Here is a 19,922-nt window from a genome sequence, read left to right as displayed (position 1 = left end):
GCTGCCATACTGGGCTCGCCCTGTTAGCCTGCATTTGGTTCATTGTTCTCCAAACCATTCCATTCAACATACCGACCTATAGACCGCCACCCCCCCTCCTCCTGACCCCCTCCCCTCTCTCACCTGCACCAGGGGAGAGGGAGCCACTGACCCTGGGTGGCCCTGCTGTCAGTGGCCATCTTGTTTGGGGGAGCGGGGAGGGAAGCATAATTAAAGTCGTACGTGACCCATTGTGACGTCACACGCTGAGGACCTTTAAGAAGTTGGTTGGAAAGATAATTTTTAAACTTTGAAATCTCCAACTTAAAAATTAAGATGAATTTAAATAACGCCTGTTATAAAGTGTCGCCAGGACAATGGTCATTCAGGTGGTGCTAAAATTGTGGCTCTATCGCTTACCGTGTTGATGTACCTATGACCACGCACACGCGATCTGAGTTTTAGTAATATACTAGACCAAGTGGACCCGTTGGGCCCATTCCTCGTAGAGGGGGGACAGAGAAGGGGAGAAGGGGAGAAGGGGGGACAGAGAAGGGGAGAGGGTGGGACAGAGAAGGGGAGAGGGTGTGACTGAGTGAGCCCTGGACTCAAAGCCTCTCCTGTATTGGTTTAGCACCCTCAATTCCCCCCCACTCAATCCCCCTTATGCCCCCTCCTCCCCCCACTGACCCACTCTATCCCCCTACCCCACCCTCACTTGCCTCTCCCCTGCCCTGCCCCCACTCCCAACCCACCACCCCATCCCTATTCCCCCCTTCCCCCACTCCCCCGCCCTGCCCCCACCCCCATTCACTCTCCCCACCCCTATTCCCCCTTCCCCAATCCCCTCCACTTCCCCCACTTCCATCCCCTCCCCCACTCTCCCTGCCCGCTCCCCACTCTCCCCCCACCCCAATTTTCCCACCCCCATTCTCTCCCCCCCACCCCCAATCTTCCCTCCTCCCCACCCCCATTCTCTCCTCCCCCACCCCCACTCTCCCCTCCTCCCCCACTGTCTCCTGCCCCCCACTGTCCCCCTTCCCCCCACTGTCCCCCTTCCCCCCCACCCTCACTCTTCCCCCCACCCTCACTCTTCCCCCCCACCCTCACTCTTCCCCCCCAACCCCGCTGTCCCCCACCCCTCCTTCCCCCACTCTCCCCCTCCCCCCTACCCCCACCCTCCCCTCCTCCACCCTCCCCTTCTCCCCACCCACTTTGCCGAGTGAGGAGCAAATGAAGTGGCAGGTGGGGCATTGTGACGTCAGATGCTGAGGAGTCTGAGGAAATGGGTTATGAAGTGAATTCTCAAAGTTTAAAATCTGTGTAGCTTTAAAAATATAGCTTCAATTTGAATGAGAGTTGTTACATATTATAGGCAGGATGAGTAAGGTGGTGCACAAATTGTGGCGCTGTGGTGGACCGTTTTGGCTGTGCGAACCATAAAAGATATGCTGTGGTCAAACACACATACATACAAACATTCGTACAGAGAGTTTTAGAGATATAGATATAGATAGATATCTATATTTGCATCCACTTCTATAGCTTCCACTGATAACATTCCAGATAAATATTACCCTCCAAGTGGAAAAAGTTAAGCTTGTGCATCTTAAGTTTATGCCCCCTAGTTTTAGAATGTACATCCCTGGGAAAAAGAATGAGTGTTCACTTTATCCATGCCCCTCATGATCTTGTACACCCCTCAGCCTCCTATGCTCCAAACCAAAAAGCCCCAGCCTAGCCAATCTCTTCCTGTAACTCTAGCCTGCAAACCAGATAACATCCTGGTTATTGTCTTCTGCACCCTATCTAACTTCATGAAATCTTTCCTCTAGTCGCACGACCAGAACTGCACGCATTACCTCAAGTGTGGTCTTACCAATGACTTGCACTGTTGCATCATGACGTCCCAACTTTTGTGCTCAATAACCTTCGCACTAAGGCAAGCGTTTCACATGCCTTCCACATGACACCATCCACCTGACTCGCCACTTTCAGGGAACCATGCAGAAGTTGCTGTTCTGCAACCCTCTCCATTGCTCTACCTTTTCTTCTGCAAATCCTAAATTAACAGTCTCTGGAAATGTGACCTCTGTGCCTACCAATCTCTCTACAGTAATTGAGTCTGGGTTTCTCACACGAGGACAGCAGATTTCACACTCGGGACTAGCATGGCTGCATACTTAGTGCATGGGAAGATGAGGGTGGGCAAAACTGTGGCCCTTTCACTGGGCAAAACTGTGGCCCCTACACTGCTATCCACCCCCTTCATTGGTCATGGGTCATAGATGCAAGACTCTTACTGTACAAATTAGGGAAAATATTTAACATTTTGCCAAGCTTGACTTTAGAGAAGGCACTGTTAGGCCTATTTTAAAAATACTTTTAATCACCCAAAATAGTTAATAAACTGAACAATCTGTAATTTTAACTAGTTACTAGACCAAGTGGACCGTTGGGCCCAAATTTCTCCTGCATTGGTGCAGCACCCTCTCCCCCCTTCCCCTCCCCCTCCCCCTCCTCTCCCCCCTCCCCTTCCCCCCCCCCTTCCCCTCCCCCTTCCCCTCCCCCTCCGCCCCCCCCCACTCCATCCCCCTCAACCCCCCCTTATCCTCCATCCTCCCCCTTCCCTCCCTCCTCCTCCCTCGGAGATATAAACTTTAAAATGTGAATAACTTAAAAAATATAACTTCTTCCATTTGCACCAAAGGGACGACGGTGAGTAAGGTGGGCATAAAATTGTCGCGCTATCGTGTACCGTTTTGGCTGTAGTTCAGGAACAAACAAACAAACAAGAGTTTTAGTATATAGACTAGAAGAAGTGTGCCCGTTGGGCCCGTCCTCGTAGGGTTTCCATTGTAACCGGGAGGGGAGTGGGGGTAGGGAAGGGGGAGGGAGGGAGTAGGGAGGTGTGGAGGGGGGAGGGGAGGGGGAGGGAGGGGGGGAGGGGAGGGAGGAAGGGAGGGAGGGAGAGGTGAGGGAAGGGGGTAGGGGGGAGGGGGAGGGGGAAGGGGAGGGAGGGGGGAAGGGGAGGGGGAGGGAGGGGGGGAGGGAGAAGGGAGTGAGGGGGGAGGGAGGGGGACCTCCCCTTTTCCCAGTACCCCTCTTTCCCCATTGGGCCCGTGCTCGTAGGGTTTCCATTGTAACCGGGAGGAGGGAAGGGAGGGGAGGGGGAGGGAGGGAGGAGGGAGGTGTGGAGGGAGGAGGGGAGGGGAGGGGGAGGGGGGGAGGGGGGAAGGGGGAGGAGGGAGGGAGAGGGGAGGGAGGGGGGAGGTAAGGGGGAGTGAGGGGGGAGGGAGGGAGGGGGATCTCCCCTTTTCCCAGTACCCCTCTTTCCCCGTTGGGCCCGTCCCTGTAGGGTTTCCATTGTAACCGGGAGGGGTGGAGGGATGGTGGAAGGAGGGGGGAGGGGGAGAGGGATGGAATGGTGGAGGGAGGGGGGAGGGTGGGATGGAGGGAAGGAGGGAGGGGGGGAGTTAGGGGCTGAGTGGTGATGGAGGTTGGGATTGAGGGGGGAGGGAGTGGGGATGGAGGTGGGAAGGAGGGGGGAGGAAGGGGTTGATGGGGGAAGTGGGACCTCCCCTTTTCCCAGTACCCCTCTTTCTCCCACCACCAAGCCCCCTCCGCAACGACCCCTGTTGTCCCCAGTCCCCATTCACAGACCCCCCCCCCCCATTCTCTCTCTCCCCATACACACTCTCAGTGCTTTTTTCGAAACACTTGCCCCGGTGGCCCACGAGCATATGGGCCCAATGCTGATCTGTGTATGTTAAGTGACTTGCAATAAAAAAATATACTTTAAAAAGAGATAAGTGCTTTTTAAGTGCTTGTTTTGAAACATTTGCGGTCACATAGTGCTTCTCACTGTAGCACCCATCTCAAGTGTGCCCGTTGGGCCCGTCCTCGTAGGGTTTCCATTGTAACCGGGAGGAGGGGAGGGAGGGAAGGGGGAGGGAGAGAGGTGTGGAGGGAGGAGGGGAGGGGGAGGGAGGGGGTAGGGGAGGGGAGGGGGGGAAGGGGAGGGGGGGAAGGGGGGAGGGAGAGAGGGGGAGGGGGAGGGAGAGAGGGGGAGGGGGAGGGAGGGGGGAGGGGAAGGGCGGAGGGAGGGGGACCTCCCCTTTTCCCAGTACCCCTCTTTCCCCATTGTGCCCGTCCTCGTAGGGTTTACATTGTAACCGGGAGAAGGGGAGGGAGGGAAGGGGGAGGGGGGGAGGAGGGAGGTGTGGAGGGAGGAGGGGAGGGGGAAGGGGGAAGGGGAGTGGGGGGAGGGAAGGGGGAGGGAGGGGGGAGGGGAGGGGAGGGTGGAAGGGGAGGGCGGAAAGGGGGGAGGGGGGAAAGGGGGGAGGGGGGAGGGAGAGAGGGGGAGGGTGGAAAGAGCATCCCTCTCCCCATCAGAACTGCCCCCTCCATCGACTCCTTTAAGTCCAGGCTCAAAACCTATTTCTACTCCCTAGCGTTTGAGGCTCATTGAGGAGGCGCTGTGAACTGTTTGCGTGCCACTGTATGTTTCATTTTTTTCCTTAGTACCTAATCAGATGTACAGCACTTTGGTCAACGTGGGTTGTTTTTAAATGTGCTGTACAAATAAAATGGACTTGACTTGACAGCTCTTCGCAACAATGTAGCACAGGGGCATTGTGACGTCACACGCTGAATACCGCTGGGGGGGGGGAAGGGGGGTCAGCTCGAGTCCATCTCACAGGGGCATTGTGACATCACAATCTGCACCGCAGCGCCCCCCTTCTGTCAAAACTTCGATAAATCAGGGGGGGCAGCACTTTTAAACCTCTGTAACTTAAAAAATATGCGTCCGAATTAAATAAAAATATCATTTTCCAGCAGCGAACCGCATGCTGATTAAGGCGGTACAAAAATCGTGGCGCTACGGTTCACCGTTTTGCCGGAATTGCCGTATTCAGCCGACATTAGTGTTATATATATATATAACACAAGATCTGAGTTTTAGTAGTATACTAGAACAAGTGTGCCCGTTGGAAGCGGGCCCTTTGGGCCCGTCCCCACTCCCCCCATTCTCTCCTCCCCCAGCCCTACTCTTACCCGTTTTGTGATGACAGATGTTGCGGTATTTGTTGAGGGGGGAGAGAGTGAGTTGGGAGGGGGGGTGGTTTGCGGGGAGATGTTCTCCCGGTTTTTGGAGAGAGGAGAGAAGCAAGGGGAGAGAGGAGAGGTGTGCCGGTGATCGCGGGCTTGCACCGCTAACGGCGTCCATTGTTTTTGTGCGTGCGAGGATATTCCGCGCATGCGTGTTGAGTACTGAGTGTGGAGATTCCGCGCATGCGTACTGAGCACTGCCGGACCGCAGCGCCCCCCTTCTGTCAAAACTTCGATAAATGAGGGGGGGCAGCGCCTTTAGACCTCTGTAACTTACAAAATATGCGTCCGAATTAAATAAAAATATCATTTTCCAGCAGCGAACCGCATGCTGATTAAGGCGGTACAAAAATCGTGGCGCTGCGGTTTACCGTTTTGCCGGAATTGCCTTCAGCCGACATCAGTGGAATATATATACAAAAACGTTACAAGATCTGAGTTTTAGTAGTATATAGATAGATGTACTGTCCTTCAAAGTAATCAGTGGATTGTAATAATCAGTGGATTGTAATTTACTCATAAGTGGCCTGGACATGTTGAGCAAATCTTCCACCACAGTGCAGGTACTGGGCCTTAGACACGTGGGCCTTAGACACAGTGCAGGTACTGGGCCTTACACACGTGGGCCTGAGACACGTGGGCCTGAGACACGTGGGCCTGAGACACGTGGGCCTGAGACACGTGGGCCTGAGACACGTGGGCCTGAGACACGTGGGCCTTAGACACGTGGGCCTTAGACACGTGGGCCTTAGACACAGTGCAGGTACTGGGCCTTAGACACAGTGCAGGTACTGGGCCTGATATCCTTTATGCTGCCAGCGTAAGCCATTGAGGGCATCTCCCACCATGCATCTGGCTTCTCCAATAGACTCAGCACAGCAGTGCATAAACGTCTGCAGACCTCCTAGCTCTGCTAGTGATATACTTCCTGAGTCTGCACCAGGTTAATGCAAGAGCAAATATCACAGCACCATTCAAATGAATGGGAGGCATCAGATGCCAGGAAAAAGTAGAGCATTTTATTTGATTGTTGGTGCAGGGCATTCAGGGGAACTGTGCGCAGAGCCACACTGATATTATGTACATTATCTGATGTATAATTTCATCTGTCTTAATATAAATGAAAAGGTGATCACTCCTGTACATATGGAACGTTATGGCAGCTTCACCTTCCCTATAAAGACTTCAAGCTTATCGTTGACGAAGAACGGGAGCGAGACATCTTGACGCAAATAACAGAATTCTTCACGACGTTTCTGTTACCTAGTAGTTTATTTGAAGTTGCAATAAAAACATATTAACATAAAAACAATAAAAACATATTAACATATCTCTTGTCATTATCTTGGTAAGAATCTAATATCTTATCGCCATTCCTTTGTGACCTATACTGACTCGCTGGACTCGCAATTTAATGTGGATAAGTGTGAGGTTATCCACTTTGGTGGTAAGAATAGGAAGTCAGAGTATTATCGGAATGATGTCAAGTTAGGAAAAGGGGACGTACAACGAGATCTGGGTGTCCTAGTGCATCAGTCACTGAAAGAAAGCATGCAGGTACAGCAGGCAGGGAAGAAAGCCAATGGAATGTTGGCCTTCATAACAAGGGGAGTTGAGTATAGGAGCCCTAGTGAGACCGCGCCTGGAGTACTGTGTGCAGTTTTGGTCTCCAAATTTGAGGAAGAATATTCTTGCTATTGAGGGCGTGCAGCGTAGGTTTACTAGGTTAATTCCCAGAATGGCGGGACTGTCATTTGTTGAAAGACTGGAGCGACTAGGCTTGTATACACTGGAATTTAGAAGGATGAGAGGGGATCTGATCGAAACGTATAAGATTATTAAGGGGTTGGACACGTTAGAGACAGGAAACATGTTCCCAATGTTGGGGGAGTCCAGAACAAGGGGCCACAGTTTAAAAATAAGGGGTAGGCCATTTAGAACTGTGATGTGGAAAAACCTTTTCAGTCAGAGAGTTGTAAATCTGTGGAATTCTCTGCCTCAGAAGGCAGTGGAGGCCAATTCTCTGAATGCATTCAAGAGAGAGCGAGATAAAGCTCTTAAGGATAGCGGAGTCAGGGGGTATGGGGAGAAGGCAGGAACGGGGTACTGATTGAGAATGATCAGCCATGATCACATTGAATGGCGGTGCTGGCTGAAGGGCCGAATGGCCTCCTCCTGCACCTATTGTCTATTGTCCCTACATCCAGCAGGCGCTTCTCGTATATTCTATGGCAGCTAAGATCCCTGTGTCTAAGCTGCTCCTGATGACATCAGTGCTGGAAGAATTTATACTCATAACCCTAGCTACACCTCTGGGTCCTCTCAGTCCTATATGTAAGCTTAAGATTAAACTCAAAAGAACCTCTTGATGTCAAAACAATGCAGTAGGATACAAAGTAATACAATATGCTAAAATGGCTAATAAACACAAAATGGCTCTGACATGGAATGAACAAAACATTATCTCAGTTTCCTGTGATCTGCATTTTCCTTTTCTACCCAAATAGATTCATGGTGGTACTTTGGATATTGGCAATATTTGCATCATCAGGTATTTTGACCACAGAGGAAGGGTTATAACAGAGTTACGCTTCTCAAACGGGGGTGGAGAGTTAATCCCCTCAAGGTGGGAGCAGGTTGCAACGTGCATGCAGTGACATGCACAATTTGCCAAATTCTCAACAGTGCAAGCAATCATTTGCACCCACAGCAGCTCAGGAACTTGTGTGGGACGGCAACTGAGTCACGAGGATTATCACTCCTGCAAGAAGATGCTCATTGTCTGGTAAATGTCAGCAAGCTTACACAATACTTTTATCTTGTGGCAACCACCATATCATGTGGAGCAGCCACTCAGCAGTGGTGGGCAAATAAAGGCCATCGCCATATATCCAAGGTATCACAAAATGCTGGAGTAACTCAGCAGGTCAGACAGCATCTAGGAGAGAGGGAATGGGTGACGTTTCGGGTCGAGACCCTTCTTCAGATCTTCGATTTGTACCAGCATCTGCAGTTATTTTCCTACACAACTTATCTCCATATATCAAATTCTCAACACAAGACCATACAAAACAAGGGAATAGTGCTCTTACAACAGTGTGGTCAGCCAAAATACTGACGGAGGCAATCACTGGTTTGTTGCAGAAATTGCTCTACTATTGTGGGGGCGCAGATACAGCCTATATTTGAGGGTGGTTGATTGATGCTCGCTGTGTCTTTCACAGTCCTGCTGTGATGTGAACGTAGACATTGTGCACAACTTCACAGCAAGATGATGATAAGATACACAGGTCATGGGCTGTCTCTGGCTCTGGAATTTAAATACAAATACATGTACTTTAACTGATCAGCCAAAACATTATGATCTGATGAGCCAAAACATTATGACCACCTGCCTAATATGCTGTTGGTCCTCCCTGTGCCGCCCCATACGCAGCAAGGTGCGATGCACTGTGTATTGTGACACATTCCTCCCGTGACCACCATTAAAAATTTCTGTGACTTGTGCCACAGTCGACCTTCTGTCGGTTTGGACCAGATGGGATAGCCTTTGTCCCTCCTCAGACCACTGTCGGTAGGTACTCACCACTGCTGACCGGGAGCACCCCACAAGCCTTGCTGTTTCAGAGATGCTCTGACCCAGTCGTCTGGCCATAACAATTTGGCCCTTGTCAAAGTTGCTCAGGTCTTTACTCCTGCCCATTTCTCCTACATCCAACACATCAACTTCAAGAACTGACTGTTCACTTGCTGCTTAATATATCCCACCCCTTGACAGGTGCCATTGTAACAAGATAATCAATGTTATTCACTTCACCTGTCAGTGGTCATAATGTTTTGGCTGATTGGTGTACAATTTCAATAAACAATCAGAGCTGGAACATGAACCTTCATCACAATCCTGGAGATCATTCTGGCCCGATTAACGTTCCATGGATTGGTGAAGGAAGAAACTGCAGATATGAAAGGGGAAGGGGTGAAAACGACAGCTCAAAGCAGATCAAGGAAAGGAAATGTTGAACGGTTCATTGTTAGCTGGGGGAAGGTGACAACGAGGCATACAATCAGTAAAATTAATCAGGAGGACAGTGACACTAGTCAGAGAACTAGGGCGAGGAGGGATGGAGAGAGAGAGAGAGGGAAAGCAGGGGTTATTTGAAGTTGGAGAAATCAATATTCCTACAGTTGGGTTGTAAGCTGCCCAAGTGAAATATGAGGTGCTGTTCCTCCAATTTGTGTTGGGCCTCACTGACAGTGGAGGAGGTCCAGGCCAGAAAGGTCAGTGTGGGAACAGGAGTTGAAATGTTCAGCAACTGGGAGATAATGTAGCCCCATTCACACGTGTTTGCACAATTGCTAGTCCAACAAGCATTTAAGTCATCAGAACTAAGTAGCCAGCTTTTGCGAGACTCCATCCATTACTCCTAAACATTAAGTCTACCCCAGGTATACCTTTGTTGCGATACATACGATCAGGGACGAGCATAGAATTACACATCGATTGCAAGGCTTATAGCAACATTCAAATCTCAAACTCTACTCCCTGAAGGGCAAGGACACCAATTGTCATGGGAATACTGTCACCCACACAGGTGTAGCTCCGACACATACTGTCACCCACACAGGTGTAGCTCCAACACATACTGTCACCCACACAGGTGTAGCTCCAACACAAACCATTCATGGGAATACTGTCACCCACACAGGTGTAGCACCGACACATACTGTCACCCTCACAGGTGTAGCTCCGACACAAACCAGTCCAACTAGAAATAGATCTTCACTTCCCCCAACAATCAACACCCCAGAGCTCCTTACCAGCAATCTTAGAAGCCTTCGTTATGTACACGACAGGTGGTCAATGCAAGAACTCGCCCCCCCCTTCAGTAGGTGCAGCGGTAGAGTTGCTGCCTCACAGCGAATGCAGCGCCAGAGACCTGGGTTCAATCCCGACTACAGGTGCTGTCTGTACGGAGTTTGTACGTTCTCCCCTGCGTGGGCTTTCTCCGAGATCTTCGGTTTCCTCCCACACTCCAAAGACATACAGGTTTGTAGGTTAATCGGCTTGGTAAATGTAACAATTGTCCCTAGTGGGTATCGGACAATGTTAATGTGCGGGGATCGCTGGTCGGCGCGGACCCGGTGGGCCGAAAGGGCCTGTTTCTGCGCTGTATCTCTAAACTGAACTTCCCAAGACCAATCAAGGATGATCATTTAATGACAAATCTATGAAACAACTAAATTTACATCCACAAAATATTCCCATTCCACCATATTTCCCATTTTATCTTAACTGTTGATTAAGATAGTATCTGGTTAACAATTAATGAATACAAAACCCAACCGAAGCCTCCAAACCATATTAAGACTTTCAATTGTGACCATAATTGTTCATCGATTTTCCCTCATCCATTCTTTCACTACTATCTGGGTTTCACCAATAAGATGACTCTGGCCTCTCCTTGGCTTGTCACAAACTACTCTGCCTCTAGTATCAGTTAATACGATCTTTTGTTCAAGTAAGAGAGGGTTAAGCATCTCTGCACAGTGTGCGGTGACATGTTTGAATAGCTGGTGTCTCGTTGCGAGAGATAGATAGGAGGTTTATGACAGGAGGACATATGTATACAAGAGGGAGATAGAGACCAGAGAGCCCTGTAAGGTGGAGATCAGTATTAGCTAACCTTTGGGATACAATGCATTGTGCAGAAATCCCAATGCATCATTTCCAGCAATATGCTTTTCGCTCCCATATATGCAAATAAATGTTATCAAAGATAAATTATAGAGTGATACAGTGTGGAAACACACCCTTCAGCCCAACTTGCCCACACTGACCACCATGTCCCATCTATACAAGTCCCACCTGCCTGCATTTGGCCCATATCCCTCTAAGCCTGTCCCATCTACGTACATGTCCAATTACTTCTTAAACATTGCAATAGTCCCTGCCTCGACTACCTCCTCCGGCAGCTCGTTCCATACACCCACCACCCTTTGTGTGAAAATGTTACCACTCAGATTCCTATAAAATCTTTCCCCTTTCACCTTGCCCTCTGGTTCACGATTTCCCTACTCTGGTCAAGAGACTGCGTGTCTACTCATTCTATTCCTCTCACAATTTTATACACATCTATAAGATCACCGCTTATCCTCCTGCACTCCAGGGAATAGAGTCCCAACCTACTCAACCTCTACCTCAGACTCTCGAGTCTTGGCAACATCCTTGTAAATCTTCTTTGCACCCTTTCCAACATAACATTTTTCCTATAACATGGTGACCAGAACTGAACACAATACTCTGAATGTGGCCTCAGCAACATCTTGCACAACTGCAACATGACCTCCCAACTTCTACACTCAATTCTCTGACTAATGAAGGTCAATGCACCAAAAGCATTTTTGACCACCATCTGTGACACCATCCTCACGCAACTATGTACCTGCACTCCTAGATCACTCTGCTCTACAACACTTCCCAAAACGCATTCACTGTGAAGGTGCTGCTCGTGTTAGACTTTCCAAAATGCAACAGCTCAATCTCTCTGTATTAAATTCCATCCGTTGAGGATCGCTGGTTGGTGTGGACTCGATGTGCCGAAGAGCCTGTTTCCGCACTGCATCTCGAAACTAAATTGATTAAGAGGTACTGCTGCAAATTTTGACAACCATTTTCACTATCTGCAATAGCACCCACTTTTGTATCATCTGCAAACATGCTAATCTTGCCATGTACATTCTCATCCAAATCACTGATGGAGATGACAGACAGTAATGGGTCCAGCATTGAACCCAGAGACACACCACTAGTCACAGGCCTCCAGTCCGAGAAGCAACCTTCCACCATCACCCTCTGCATCCTTCCATGAAGCCAATTTTCTATCCATTCAGCTATCCCTCCTTGGATCCCATGCGATCTAACCTTCCAGAGCAGCCAAATCAAATGCTTTGCAGAAATCCATGGAAACAACATCTACAGCTCTGCCCTCATCAACCTTTTTGGTCTTTCTCCCTTCACCTTAAACCTACGCCCTCTGGTTCTCGATATCCCTACGTCAAAAACTCAGATTCATGAGATACGACCTCCCATGTACAAGATCATGCTGACTATCCCTAATCACCCTTTGCCCATTTGATTGCATGCATAACCTATCCCTCAGAATACTCTCCAGTAACTTTCCGACTACAGATGTTAAGCTCACAGGCCTGTAGTTGTCAGCCCTTGCCTGCAGCCCCCCAACTTGCCATCTGCCACCCTAGAATTATATTCAATTTTGAAAGAATTATTCAATTCCATGTAAAAAGGAATGCCTACTACATGGCAGAGGTGACATCTAAAGTAAAGTATTGTTGGAGGTTAATTTACAGCAATTTTCAATCTTTAAGAATGAGCTATCTCATTGCTGATGGATTAACATAGCAAGTAGACGCAACCAATTATATTAAGAGTGAATAATCTATTGACTGTACCTTTCGCATCGCCCTTAGCTGAATTGCTGTTGTTCACTTTCAATAAGAGCACCAAGTCATTGAGATGCACAAAATTTATTTGACAATTCCTCGGCTAGACTGTCTAAAATGATAGGTCTACCTCGAATTGAAACCTTGTCCACTCAGGATAGAGACGAAGGATTTTGTCACCCAGAGAATGCTGAATCGTTGAAATCCACAAAACAGGAGAGTTGTGGAGATTCAGTAAAAACTGTAAGCAAAAGTGTCAGATTATACAATGCATTCCAAAAGATTATGACATGGCAACATTAAATCCCATTTCATTTGATTAGGGCAAAATAAAACAAAATGGTCACAGAATTGTCCAGTACCATTAAAATGGACCGTGCACAAGGATTCAGCAGATTAGGTAGAGAAATTAGACGAGAAAACGTCAGGAATTTTAAATATTCACAAAATGTTACCTCCTCAAGAATAACCCAGGTCCTTGAGTCACATCTTCCAACCCCCATCACTATAAAATTCTAATGGCTGAATTCAATTAGATGCAAAAACTAACAAAACCAATTTACCCCATTACAGAGATGGCAACAAAGGTAGAGTTTCTTAGGAGTTTGGTTTACAGCTATTTTTTTTAAATATATAAAGTTAGATTGCCACATCTGGTTTTAATTTTTGTTATTTCACAACACGGGTTGTACAACAGAGGAAGCATTCCCCTACTGCCAAAGCAGATATTCAAGGTAACTCCAACAGTATGCTTCTCTGTTGCTACTTATCACCAAGCACAGCATCAAAAAAAATTGTTGGAACAGCATAGATTTCAAACAAAACCGTCCAGATGTCAATATTATTATTCCCCATGTTACACCATTACAGAACCATATTGGTTCAAAACGAAGGTAAAGTAGGAATATGACTTTGTCACATCACCTGCAGGCCAAGAACAAGTTTTTTTTAAAACAAGGAAATGCCTTTGTCGGCATTGACTAAAGTAGCAAACACGACAGCTATGCGTTAAATATTGTGCAAACAGAAAGACGAATGGCAAGTTAGTCCACTTTGTAATAACAGCCTTTAGGGACCCTGGCAAGAACAAAACTCCTTGTTCTTCTGATCAGGGAACTGGATCTTTATCATCTACCTTGGTGTGGAACTTAATGACGAAGCCCTAGCTCAGTAGTGTAAGCATGACTAGGTAGTGTAGACATATTTCCTTGCTTACCTCCATTGATGTACCCTCCACAGCCTGAGAACATCCAAATCTCCTGTGCTTTTGCTCCAATTCATACCAACATTACCTCTTGCTTAAACAATGTCCTTTCGCAATGCTGATGAAGGCACTTTGTCTCTAAACATTAACTTTGCTTCTCTTTCCACCAATGCTGCGCATTTCCCATTTTTATTTTATGAAATAAATATGACTGGCATCATGCAAGCATATTCTGATGATTACTATTTATCCCTCTCACTTCCCCACCATTCTCATTTATCTTTCAGACTTCCTTAAAAAGTTTTTAAAATGCATACAACTTATTGCATGCACATTCACATACAAAAACGCATTTCTGAGATTTGGATTCAAGAATTGAGGGGCTGATCAAAAAGGTGGCGCAGCGGTAGAGTTGTTGCCTTACAGCGAATGCAGCGCCGGAGACCCGGGTTCGATCCCAACTACGGGTGCTGTCTGTACAGAGTTTGTACGTTCTCCCCGTGACCTGCGTGGGTTTTCTCCGAGATCTTCGGTTTCCTCCCACACTCCAAAGACGTACAGGTTTGTAGGTTAATTGGTTTGATAAATCGAATGTATCACAAAATGGTGGAGTAACTCAGCAGGTCAGGCAGCATCGAGGAGAGAGGGAATGGGTGACGTTTCGAGTCGAGACCCTTCTTCAGACTGACCAATAAGGATGCATCACCCATGGTCAGCCATAACTTAACAATATTTATGCACCAAATTCACTGGAATCACATTTGGGAATGGAAGGGGGCGTGATTTGAAGAGGAAATGTACTTGGTGGAAATTAAAAGGTTGAAAATATTACATTGTTGACATTTTCAAAAACAATGCAGAATGAGTCTTGTATCTGAAAGGCATCCTGAGGAATTCAGCCTTCCTGAACCGGTTATGCTCCATTAGAACTACAAGTTTGTAAATTCAGTTTTTAAAAGTTTTAGGAAAAAAGGGATATTCTGTAACAAGAAAACACTATGACAGTGAAATATATGGAATTGCTTCCATGCTAAAGGAGTTCTGCTGGGGAAACAACGATTGATTTATGGGCACTTTCAAAGCAACATAAACAGGCGGCTCGCCACTTGTCCTGGGACAATGAGGGATGGACAACTGTTCTTGTCAGTGGTGTCTACGATTAAAAAAAATAAAAATCACCCCAGAGTACACAATTACATTGTTTCAATTGACATCTCGAAAATTCGCCGTAACAATTTGTTAAACACGTCGCTATTTTTTTTAAGGCAGTCGGCAACAACCAAGCTCCTTTTGCTCTGGTATTTTATAATTTAAACATGCGATGAAAGAAATAATGTTTTATTCTTAACTGTATGTCGTGGTGTTACTCGCGAGCAAAGCACCAAGGCAAATTCCTTGTATATACTGTGTACTGTGTACATACTTGGCTAATAACATTTATTGAATTCAATTCAGATAATGCATATTCTACCCAATGCAAATTCTTTCTCCCCGGCTAACACGTTGGCCTTGGATAGTTGACTGACACAGCCGAGTATTCACAGGGCGACTTTGGTTTTAGAGATAAATGTAGGTCATTCATTCTCCCCCCAAAATCTGACGCTTATTTCTACCTCTGCACAAACAGACAGGCAAACGTGAATGGGGATCACACGAATGGCAAGCGAGAGAGAGCTGATCAACCGGTTCAAGGAAGTCAAAATAACCCAACATTTGCTGGAAACGATACCCAGAAAACGAAAGGGGTAAAAATGCGAGCAAGACCTACCTTCAACAGCCATTATATCAAATTCCTTAATTGTAGCATTATTCCTTCAGTGATACGTTGAGCTGGGCAACTGTTGGTGTGTTGTTGGTCAGGTGATGATCAGGTTGAGCACAACCTGCAGCAGCCCAGCGAGAGACAGAGAGAGAGAGAGACAGACAGACAGATAGACAGAGAGAGACAGACAGAGAGACAGAGAGGCGAGGGGGCCCCGGGACCTGTAGTGAAGCGCACGACTGCAGCAGCGAGACACATCAGCGGCTGCAGCAGCCCGGGGCCGGGGCCAGCGTTGCCTCTCCTGCACAGATCACACACAAACACAAACACAAACACAAACCCCCGCGAATAGACCAGAAGCAACGCTTCTGCAGTTTGCAAGCGCTTCCTCGGACCCGCTGGACATAGACTCTAATTCCCAACGTGCTTTGCCATGGCAGCAGGTTGCTGGGGCTAAAGGGTGGATTCAACGCGCTCCCAGATCATTGACAATTCCCGCAGCCAATTGCGCCCAGCTTATTTTAAGCACCTTATATTGCCAGCAATGACGTGATCGATTTGCAGATAGCAGCAGCCAAACGTACCAAGAAATGTATTCATTTTAAAGTTGTCTGTCTGATGCAAACACTCGACAATCTCCGTTCAATGCTGTATGATTATTTTCATGAAATCAAATGCTAAAATGTACATTATGTTTAAAAAGGTTTTGCAATGAATTCCTTCAGAAGGACAGGCGTCCTGTTCAAAGAGGGGGAAAAGTCTGATCGATTACGTCATTTATTTAACAGAGATGTGATTTGCAAGGGATTGCAAGAAGCATTTTGACTTGAATTCCAACGATTTGTGGAGATTTATACAGCTAAAAATGCCTGCCCATTTAAGCTTGACAACAAATACATAGCGATATTGTAAAATGTAATTTAGTTTACAAATGATATTAAACATGGAAACATGGAAAATAGGTGCAGGGGGAGGCCATTTGGCCCTTCGAGCCAGCACCGCCATTCATTGTGATCATGGCTGATCATTCACAATCAGTAACCCGTGCCTGCCTTCTCCCCATATCCCTCGATTCCACTAGCCCCTAGAGCTCTATCTAACTCTCTTTTAAATTCTTCCAGTGAATTGGCCTCCACTGCCCTCTGTGGCAGAGAATTCCACAAATTCACAACTCCCTGGGTGAAAAAGTTTTTTCTCACCTCAGTTTTAAATGGCCTCCCCTTTATTCTTGGACTGTGGCCCCTGGTTCTGGACTCCCCCTACATTTTCTCATACAATTCATGAGCAGTCTTTGACTGCATTAGGCTTGCATGTTAAATTAACCACGAGACTTTTGTATGGCTTTTAATTTTAGAAAATTGGGAAAATGAATATTCATCTTAAAACATTTAAACACCTATGCATCAATTGGAATCATAGCAAGTTTACAATACAGGAAACCATTACATCCATAATTTGGTGAAATAGAGTGTTACACAAAGTGCTGCACTAATTCAGTGGGTCAGGCAGCATTTGTGGAGGGAATAAAGTTTCGAGTTGGGACCCTCTTAGACTGATTGTCGGAGGGAGAGAGCTGGAAAATAGGTGAGGGTGAAACAAAGCCTGGCAAGTGATTGGTGGAAGATAGACACAAAAAGCTGGAGTAACTCAGCGGGTCAGACAGTATCTCTGGAGAAAAGGAATGGGTAATGTTTCGGGTCGAGAACCTTCAGAGTCTGAATAGGTGATGTTTTGGCCTGTGGCCTAGGTGAGAACAAGTACAGCAAACAATAGTCTCCTTTATCATCATTACTTTTTTGCATATCTTTCATTCATTTGTTCCATGTCTCTCTACATCACCGTCTTTATCTCTCATTTCCATTTCCTCTAACTCTCAATCTGAAGAAGGGTCTCGACCTGAAACCTCATCTGTTCCTTTTCTCCAGAGATGCTGCCTGTCCCGCTGAGTAACTCCAGCTTTTTGTGTCTACCTTCGGTTTAATCAAGCATCTGCAGTTCATTCCTACACTAGTGATTGGTGGATACAGGCAAGGGGGTTTTCATTGCCTGGGTGGAGTAAGTGACAAAAACTAGAGATTAAATAGGAGATAAAAGGCGTCAGATAAGATGAGAAGTGGAGTGAAATATAAAGCCAGGAGAGGAGTTGTGGAAGAGAGGAGATGGTGCATGTGATGCACCTACAACTTGTTGAGCTTTATCCTGCCCCATCTCTTTTCCAGTTTTCTCCCTCTACTACAATAAGGCTGAATTAGAGTCAATAGACAATAGACAATAGACAATAGACAATAGGTGCAGGAGTAGGCCATTCGGCCCTTCAAGCCAGCACCGCCATTCAATGTGATCATGGCTGATCATTCTCAATCAGTACCCCGTTCCTGCTTTCTCCCCATACCCCCTGACTCCGCTATCCTTAAGAGCTCTATCTAGTTCTCTCTTGAATGTATTCAGAGAATTGGCCTCCACTGCCTTCTGAGGCAGAGAATTCCACAGATTCACAACTCTCTGACTAAAAACGTTTTTCCTCATCTCCGTTCTAAATGGCCTACCCCTTATTCTTAAACTGTGGCCCCTGGTTCTGGACTCCCCCAACATTGGGAACATGTTTCCTGCCTCTAACATGTCCAACCCCTTAATAATCTTATACGTTTCGATAAGATCCCCTCTCATCCTTCTAAATTCCAATGTATACAAACCTAGTCGCTCTAGTCTTTTAACATATGACAGTCCCGCCATTCCGGGAATTAACCTAGTAAACCTACGCTGCACGCCCTCAATAGCAAGAATATCCTTCCTCAAATTTGGAGACCAAAACTGCACACAGTACTCCAGGTGCGGTCTCACAACTGCAGAAGGACCTCTTTGCTCCTATACTCAACTCCTCTTGTTATGAATGCCAACATTCCATTGGCTTTCTTCACTGCCTGCTGTACCTGCATGCTTCCTTTCAGTGACTGATGCACTAAGACACCCAGATCAACCAGCTACTAAGGTTTAGTTTACAGATAGTTTAGAGATGCTGCCTGTCCCGTTAAGTTAATCCAGCATTTTGTGTCTATCTTCAGTGTAAACCAGTATCTGCAGTTCCTTTCTACTCAATATAAATTATATTTACAATTACTGGAATAATACAAATCTGCTATACAAGTTAATATGCTCTTTCCTTTTACTTTAAATACTACTCACACACACGTATACTCTATGATTTGAACTCAACTCACGACAATATTCATTCACAGGAGTCTGTTCCAAGTGACCATTCCTGTCCGCAGCTGCTTTGCAATCTATTAATGTTTGCCCTTGATTGCTAACTCGTTAGATATAAATATCCTATCTATGTCATTTTGATTAATGCAACCCTCTTTTTTGATTTGAAGGTAGACACAAAATGCTGGAGTAACTCAGCCGGTCAGGCAGCATCTCAGGAGAGAAGGAATGGGTGACGTTTCGGGTCAAGACCCTTCTTCAGACTGATGTCAGGGGAGAGGGCAGGACACAGATAGGATGTAGTCGGAGACAGGAAGACAGTGGGAGAACTGGGAAGGGGGAGGGGAAAGAGAGGGACAGAGGAACTATCTGAAGTTAGAGAAGTGAATGTTCATACCGCTGAGTTTTTGGTTTTGTCATCTTTATCCTGTCCGTTTGTTGTTAAACCATGAGGTAGTGGATTTAATAAATTGTTTCTGTTGATGCTTGGCCATTAACACCAAAAAAAGCATCTTTATGGGGTAAGATTCAAAGTTTATCCGCACATCAAAAGATGGTGAATAGGTTTCACAGCATTGATGCTATTTGATGTTAACACTTACACAGGCAGCTGGGGACAAGTCCAAACGGTGTAACCATGGTCCCTCCTGTGTGTTAACTTGCAAATCATATTGACAGACACACCACATTGATTCTCAGAAGAAAGTAGACTGAAATTCCAAAGTACACAATTGTGTGGTGCAATTGTTCCACTTATTTCCTGGGGTTTGTATGAACTTTGTCCTATTTGTGTGCCTGTGTAAATACATTCTACTGTGTTTGTTCAAATCACACCTTGTTTTAAAAGTCCAATTAAAAGTTCCACTGGTTCCTGAAAGAAACAACTTGTATGTGTTAAGGTCACAGAACTGCTTGTGCTGTGCAACTGCCTTATCTCTAAAATATAACTTTATTGTGAATGAAATGGTTTCCTGCTGCCGGTCTGGTCACCACAGCAACTGTTGGGAAATCCAGCTCCTGAACTATCAGTGGGATTTTGTTTGTTCCAGTATGTTTCATCTGAACTCCCATAATAATGTCCACGGTAATGCAACAAGCTAAATTCATTTATCGTGAGCATTTCAATCTCATTATTCGCAAAAATGTAAGACAGACACAAAATGCTGCAGTAAGTCAGCGGGACAGGCAGCATCTCTAGAT

At 46.5% G+C, this 19,922-nt stretch overlaps 1 protein-coding gene across 2 annotated transcripts in view; it reads right to left on the bottom strand.

The window, feature by feature from the left end:
* Window positions 1–16,001, bottom strand: part of samd12 (sterile alpha motif domain containing 12) — a 114,971-nt gene extending 98,970 nt beyond the window's left edge. For both annotated transcript variants that reach the window (XM_078397126.1, XM_078397127.1), the window contains exon 1: window positions 15,525–16,001. In XM_078397126.1, coding sequence (XP_078253252.1) covers window positions 15,525–15,537 — 13 coding nt within the window. In that variant the 5' untranslated portion in view covers window positions 15,538–16,001. The remainder of the gene's footprint in view (window positions 1–15,524) is intronic.
* Between the last annotated feature and the right edge of the window lie 3,921 nt (window positions 16,002–19,922).

Source organism: Rhinoraja longicauda, chromosome 4 (genome assembly GCF_053455715.1).
Source record: "Rhinoraja longicauda isolate Sanriku21f chromosome 4, sRhiLon1.1, whole genome shotgun sequence".
In the NCBI taxonomy this organism is placed as follows: domain Eukaryota; kingdom Metazoa; phylum Chordata; class Chondrichthyes; order Rajiformes; family Arhynchobatidae; genus Rhinoraja; species Rhinoraja longicauda.
Note: the sequence above shows the minus strand (reverse complement) of the source record. Positions and strands in the feature narration are given on the sequence as shown.